This window comes from Pteropus alecto, unplaced genomic scaffold, assembly GCF_000325575.1.
Source record: "Pteropus alecto unplaced genomic scaffold, ASM32557v1 scaffold95, whole genome shotgun sequence".
NCBI lineage: Eukaryota > Metazoa > Chordata > Mammalia > Chiroptera > Pteropodidae > Pteropus > Pteropus alecto.
The window spans coordinates 14,254,123-14,261,829 of NW_006441071.1; the positions used below are offsets into that span (position 1 = coordinate 14,254,123).

General features: G+C 45.4%; 1 protein-coding gene across 2 annotated transcripts in view; it reads right to left on the minus strand.

Annotated features, from left to right (window-relative positions):
* Positions 1–7,701, minus strand: part of VLDLR (very low density lipoprotein receptor) — a 32,285-nt gene extending 24,584 nt beyond the window's left edge. Inside the window, exon 1 of one of the 2 annotated variants that reach the window (XM_006918391.1) lies at positions 7,590–7,701. In XM_006918391.1, coding sequence (XP_006918453.1) covers positions 7,590–7,671 — 82 coding nt within the window. In that variant the 5' untranslated portion in view covers positions 7,672–7,701. The remainder of the gene's footprint in view (positions 1–7,589) is intronic. The other variant, XM_006918392.3, reaches the window with a different exon arrangement.
* Between the last annotated feature and the right edge of the window lie 6 nt (positions 7,702–7,707).

Consider the following 7,707-nt stretch of genomic DNA (forward strand, 5'->3'; position numbering starts at 1 on the left):
AGATGTTTCTGGGCATCAGGCTCAGACATGAATTTCGACCTGCTCAGACGGGCTCCCGCTGCCACCCTGCTGGGACTAGCAGGGCCAAGTATTCAAATCTCTCACACCCCTCCTCACTGCTTGAGCATGTGGGTGTTATCAGCTCCTGGAATTTCTTCAGTCCATTTGTTTTGGCACTCTGGGGCCGCCAAGGGCATTTATTTTTAGTCCGGCTCACTTCTACTGCTTGCCACTTTGATGCCAATCTTTCTATTCATAGGCAAAACTTGTTTTAGGACAAGCAGATTTCCGAGTCAGCAAAGTTTTCCTACAAGGGAGAAGGTTAGTAAGAGGAACTACACTAAGTGAGAGGGCCACTGAAATATCAAGCACAAAGGTTGTCTTCCGGCCTTAACGTCAGCCTCTGAAGCACTGTAAGAACGACGTGGCAACCAACGAAAAACCATTAAAAACTTAGGTTAATCCTTCTTATTCACTGAAAAAGTATATCTTACAGTTCAATTGTCAGAAGTTTTTTCCACTTATATCAGATTGAGATCATCTTAAGGATCATCTTGAGGATACTTTAATTTATTTTTATTAGCTAAGCACTGCTCCAAGACTTCCGTCTCTCAGTTCATTTAGTTTTCAGTCTAACACAGTCAGCGCTACCGTTCCCCTTTTATACATCAGGAAACCTGTCCGGGGAAGGGAAGTACAGTACTTGCCTAAGATCGCTCTGGGCAGAACTAAAATTTGAACCTGGGCAGTTTGCCTCCAGATACTGTGCTACTGAACCTGCATACAAACTAGAACGCCTGACTCAGGACTACTTCCTTCTAGAATATTCTGTTGATTTGTAACTTGGACGGTAGTTTAATCCAGAATTAGGTAGTTTTCCTTGTCAAGATGACACTCTCCTAACACAGCTTTATTGTTGAGATAGAACCTTCCTTCCCTTCCCCATTTTAATTTTTTTAAAATGCTGCTAGAGTATCCTCAGCAGGTCTTTTTCTAGGAGGAATACTGTGCTTGATTTTCTTGTCTAAGGCATATTGGTCAACTCAGAGCAAAGGCCCTCCTGATAGTCTTTGGAAGTTATTAGTTTTTCTGGGTGATGAACTACGAAATCGTGATTCTCAAACTCCAGTTTGCCTCAGAATCCCCTGGAGGGCTTGTTAAAACTCAATGCTGGGCCCCACGTCCCAGAGATTCTGATCCAGGGGGTCTAAGGTAGGGGCCAGGTTTGCACTTCTAATGAATTCCCAGATGATGCTGACACTGCTGGTCCTTGACCACACATTGAAACCACTGTGGGAAGGTTAGGAGACTAAGAGTCTACCTACACAGGAGGTGACTATTTCATTTTCAGGACTGGAATAAACCGTACTCACCCACATAAGCCCTCATGCCCATCACTGGATGGACGTTGGTGGTAAATGCCAGTCTTATAACAGACATTATAGTGACAACCTGACATAAAGCCTTTGTGCCCATTAGGTAGGTAAAGTTTATCTAGATGTCTTAACCAGAAGGCATGGTAAAGAACTTCTAAAATCTGTCTTCCTCTCTCATGTATTCCATCTTTGACTGGCCCATCACTTACTCTAAATCAGTAGTCCAATAATGAACCCAAATTCTTCTCCCCTGACATTTTGCCATCAAGCCCTGGCTGTAGCCAAGCCCTTGTCTCTCTCGGCCTAAATCTGTCTCCTGTTCCTCTGCCTCTAGGTTGCCACGTTTCACATCCAAATCAAGATGGTGATTCAAACAACCTAGAATGGCCCAACATGCCAAAGATAATATCAATTCCAGGCTTCCCACTGGCTCTAGTTCCCTACCTACTTCCTCTGACTTTTCCGTTATTTACCGTCCGCCATCTGCTCAGGTTACACCGAGAGGCCTCGCTCACTTCCCCAGACCTGCAACCCTCACTGTTGCTTTGTTTTGCTTTGCTCACGTTACTTACGCCTATCCACTCATCTATCAGGAGTGGGCTCACATGTCCCTTCTTGAATGAGACCCTCAGCTCCTTTCTTGACCAGTTAGGTGTGGTCTGGCTGTTTTCCTAGAGTCTCCTGCACCTGTTACACAGCTATTATGTACTGAGATGCCCTTACCTGCCTGTTTCCATCTGTATGAATGGAGATCCCTTAATGTAAGGTCTGGAATTTCTTTTCGTACCTTGGGACATGGTACTTGACATCTAAAGATTCTTTAGGCAGTAGTGAATATTCCTGGATTCATAAGGTGATTTGTTAGTTCACTAATAAAGCTAGTGTTCTACAGAGTTTTTTTTTCAAAGCATTCTTCCCAGCTTTTCTGAACCTAGAACCAAGTGTGACCAGTTGTTTCACCAGCTAGAATACTTTGAAAGACTAAGTTACAAAGGCCACCATTCCCTATGCCTATGAGGCTACTACTTTCACCTTATCTTTGTGACATTTTATCATTTAAAACAGTGCACTTTTCTACTCTTACGTCAGAATGAGTGTGTCAGTGTATGCTGGCCTCATTTCCATGTGAGGAGAGAGGTTCTGACACATGGGGAAAGTTAGCATTGGCTAACTGGTAAAGTTAGAAGTTTGATGTATGAGACCCAGATTTTACTTTTGACATGTTTTAGGTTCTTTGGCAATGTTGGCTGCAATCCATAGTGCTTGAATTATGTCACATTTGTAAGATCACCTGCAGAGACAGAATAGCTTTTGGCTTTTTTGCATCAGAGTCTAAGTTCTTGGTGTTTTGGGGGAAAATTTGTAAACTGTAACTCAAGTAGCATGTGGGAACTCCAGCAATCTTCAGCTGCTATCTGCCTATTTTATGATTAAGTCTTAAGCACTGGATCTGCTCATTCCTATCTAGTGCTTCTATTTCACTTTGTCTTTGGATCACTGAATTCCTGGGTTGACTTCCTTTCTAGATTAAATGCCAGGAAGGAAGGGACCAATTCCCTGGTCACTATGTCCCCAGGGCTGGTGCCATATGGTAGGTACTCAGCAGATGGAAATAAAGTGGGTTCAAGCAGATGTAAAGAAGAAGGTTGGCACCACCTACTTAGTGAATCTACAGATCCGTTAATAACTCAGATGTTGGGAAGGCTTCTTAGGAAAACCAAAGATTAGAGGCAGTCTATAAACTTAGGAACCCAATTTACTCATAGCATTTGGGGAAAGTATTAAGTTATAACACATGAAGTCACTTGCAAATATTTTATTTAAGGGAAGTATTAAGTTAGAACACATGAACTTATAAGTAACTTGAAAAAGTTGTCTATCGCCAAAGTTTTATCACCTCCCTTGCTTGGCAAATTGCAAGCCCTACCCCTCCCCACTGCCAACACCACATCCAGACACTCAAAGGCTATCAGCCAGCAGGGCTGACCAAGATGACCCAAGCTGGTGGTAAGATCGACCATTCTAGCCGGTGGTCCCATCTTGTAGTTTCTGCCTCCAAAGTTATCTCTTAAATACAAGGCCATGAATACTCTCCTCACTGTTCCACTCACCCATGTAGCATCTCTAAGGTACAAAGTGGACAAAAGATCTCTAAGCAAATATGAAGCCTTTATTTTTTTAAGCAGAATCTTAAAAAAATTCTTACTCTCTCAGCATCTAGCGTTCATTCCTTTGCTTAGAATCCAAAATAGCCAATGGGCCCAAGCTTTCCTAGAAAATGTCACGTGAAGGGAAAAATATGCTAACTTCAGGGTATCACCTGCCATCTCATTTAGATCCTGCAGTGTGTCTAGCATATCTAACTAGGTAGTATTCACGATGTCTAGAGTTTTTATTGCAAGCCAACAGAAGAGTTTAGAAAAATGATACTAATTCAAACTGAAAAATGTACAGAGTGAAATTGAGATAATTTTCACTTGCAAAGCCAGATTCTCCTAGAGCTACATCATACTCTGCCTTGAAATCCTCTGAAAAGCTATCAGTCTTCAGATTTCCTGGCCAAAAACTCTAGCTGGGCAAAAAAAATTGTCCCTGGACCACTTACGCTCAACAGGTATATCTCATCTATCACCTCTGCGGAAGATATCCTTGGACTCTTTGTCTTGAAAGTAGTCCATGTGCTGTGGTCTAAGTACTCTTTTGAGATTAACTTAAAGTAGAAGGGAACATCCTAAGCAATTTTGAGGCTATCAACTAATCATCTCAAGAGCAGCTGTATTAGCCCACCCCAGAAGCTCTCCTAAGGCAGGTACATTTATCATAAGCATCATTACAGATCTTACCATAGCCCTCTGAAGCATCTAATTTTATATAGGCTGGTAAGTGAAAGTGGCTTTCCAAAGAAAGGTCAGCACTCAGAATAAATTATGACTTGAGGTCACATAGGTGACTGCCTAGACTTGATCACCATTCCCTCTACTGAAAAGGGCAGCTTTGTTCACATTCTGTGAGCAGAAAACAGTCTAGATATTTAATGAGTTATCTATACATCTATGCTGTGCTCTGAGTCTTCTGCTCTTTGAATCAAAACCTGAAGCCATATGGCTAGGAGCTATCTGTTCCCTTGATCTTACAACCATGCTCTACTCTAGGAATTCTTGTTAAGTCTTACAGTTTGATACTCCTCCTGGAACAAAAAGGGCTTGTAACTACTTTTCTCCTTTTCTAAAAGTATAACAAAATTACTTAAGTGAAATTGAGTTTATGGTTATCCAATTTTATAAATGACAGAAGTACTTCAATCGGGCCTTCACTTCTTTTGAGCATGGAGGCTGCCGTAATTAAAATATGCAGTTTTGCTATACTAAAGTCTTAACATTTGGCAGCTCTACTGAACTTAGCCTTTAGACATGCTTTAGGTATCTGGAGATTCAAGCAATACAAACAGTCAAAATGACATAGGAGAGATGCATAGCTAAATGTCACGTGAAGTGGGCAATGGGGTGATTTGAGGAACAAAGCTGCTCCAGACTTCAAGAAGCTGTCAGTGTCAATAAGAGCTTGCCTGGTGATGCTCCTTTAAAAGCCTCACATTCTCATTTTTTGGCCTAGATGAGGAGTGTGATCAATGCTGCACGTTCCCTTGGTGCTACAAGATGAGCCAGGTTTGTTGTCCCCTTGCCCTCCAGTCTCCTATCCCTCCAAGTCTGTTAGTACCGCCAATTTCACCAACCCAGCACCCACAATAAGAGTTCTGTCTACTCTTTTGCTAGTTGCTAGCCATATCTGAATAGGTCTCACAAAACCTTTGTCTTTCTAGGCATTCGCCTTAACAAATATATGGTACTGCAGAATCTAATCTTGACTAACTAGTTTGGAGGAAAATGTTTTCTAGGGATTTTGCAATCAGGTGTATTACACTACTGAATTTTAACTTCTCTTGTTAGCCTGCCTTAAGTTCCCTGCCAGGGTCTTTAAGCACACCTTCCCTATCCTAGAGTATTTTAGACCAGCACCATGAGTGTATGTACATTAGTGTGTGTGGCCAGGTGGGGAGAAGGGTAAATGTAGACCAGGGCCAGAAAGTCAGCCTACATGCCCTGGACTTTGAACTTCAGTCAGGAGCCAGTCTGGGTTGGCTTAAGGTCAATATCTGCCTCAGCTAACCCCAAATTCCCTGTAGTTGAGAAGGATGTGCCATTCAGAAGGATCCGCCCTTTGAAGAATTTAAGTCTTGCATGGGCTTCTATTTTCCACTGTTCATGGCACGTCACAATGTCATTAAGTGACCTAGGAAAGCAAAAGGGATCCTCACCTACCTAATACACATGCCTTTAACTAATTCAACAGTTTGGGCGCAGTCCTACCATTCTATAGGATAAAGTTAACCTCCAATGGAAAGTTATTATATGTTAAATTAAGAGAATTACATGCAGCAAAGAGAACATACAGCAAAAATGAATCTTTTCTCCTACTTTTCTGGACAGTTATCAGTAAGTTCTGATATATTTTAGTCTTTTGAAATGATATGAAAAGTATAATGGAAATCATGGCACTATTCTGAGAAATCGTTTAATAAGTTAGTGCTGTTCATCCATTAATGATTAATGTTGGAGTCTGAAAACTCTTGTAAACAGGGCTTTTCCAGGCTCTCAGGTTTGTTACACATCTGAGCCCATCTTCATGATCCACTAGCGATTTCCAAGAAGCCCCGGCAGGGGAAAACATTTTAGAGACAAGTCAGCCTGAGCCTGTCTGGCCTTTTACATTCCCTTAAAGATAACACTTCTTAGACTGCTAAATTGTGAGTCCGTGGAACCATGTGATCCACCTAAACGTGACCGGGTGGCCAGCCAATCACAGAGGGCAGACAAGTCCGCCTCAGCTTCACAGGCTCAGGACAAATGGAAGCAAAGGGCAGGGGCCATTCAGAGACTTGAAATCACCAAATACTGCCTGAGACTGCTTGACCACACACTTTAAAGTTCGCTCTCACTTCAGAAGACACGTGACTGCAGGCAGGTGGGCCTCCTAAGCCACCGGGCGACATAAGCTAGGGACTCTGGAATGGGTACTTAGGACAGGGCAGCTTTCTGTCCCAATTTCCTAGAGCAAACCCCTTGGTGTCAAATCAAGATCACTTCAGGAAGCTGCCAGCATCCTAACCAAATCCTCTTAGAAAGGCTTCCCGTCGCCTGCCCTGCAAAGTTGTGAGGACAGAAGTGGGAAAGTAGCTGAGGACAGGGCTCCCAGGCCCAGTGCGGCAGACTCTGGGGACTCGACAGTCCCCAACAAGCCACAGCCACACACCAGCTCTTGAGCTACTCCCTTTGATCTATTGTTTAAAATGAAAGCTAATTACAGTCAGCAGATTAGGACTCAATTCCTCTCGAGGAAATCTCGCAGGAACGAGTATCAAAACCTGATTAAGTCTTCGTTCCACTCTCCTTCCCGGTTCAGCGGTATGAGAGACCCGAGGGGTTTGCAAACACGGCGGGAGGGGTGTAAAGGGGAGAGGGGATAAACATCTAGAGAGGAGTCCTATTTCAAGCCTCACTCGTCCTCTAACCCATACTCCAGAGAGACAGCCGGGTGCTGGGGGAGTCGCAGTCCGGGTGCGCAGGCTGCGCACTTCTCCAGGGTCCGTGGAGACTACCGACTGCAGCCCACCAAACATGCGCCCCTCACCGCCGCTGGGGACACACCGCCCCAGCCGGCACCCGGCGCCCGCGTCCCCGGAGACGCCCACCCGCACCCACCGCCGGCTCGCGCCCTCCCTGAAGTCCAAGAAGCGCACCCGCGGCTGCCGCGCACGTCTCCGCTCGGCCCTCTGCCTCCTTCCTAACACTCTGCCTGCCAGAGGAGACAGAACCATTGTTCAATGGCTTGGAAGCCCACATTTCCCAGCCTCTGCCAAGCGGGGTGAAAAACGAGGCAAAGCCGCGGGTCTGGGGGTAGGAGTGTAAGGGAATGAAGACTAGTTCAGGCAAGGCTTTAAGGATACCCCAAACCCCATCGTCCCCCAAGCCCGGCTCTCCGTAGCCGCGGCGCTGACAGCTCAGAGGCACCGCCAGGGTGGGGAGGAAAAGAAGGCAAGGGGAGCGGAGAGGCGCCTCCTAGGAGCGGGGTGGGCAAAAGGAGACCCGCGCCTGGGGGAACCCTGGCGCCCCTGCTGGGTCTGGGCAGCCCGGGGAGGGGCGCGTCCTCACTTACCCGCTCGGGTGGCGTCGCTCTCCCGGGGCGTCCAGCACAGTGCAAGAAGCAGCCAGAGCGCCCAGAGCGCGGACGTGCCCATGGTGCCCGCCTGGATGGTGCCGCCGCCGTTCGCTCC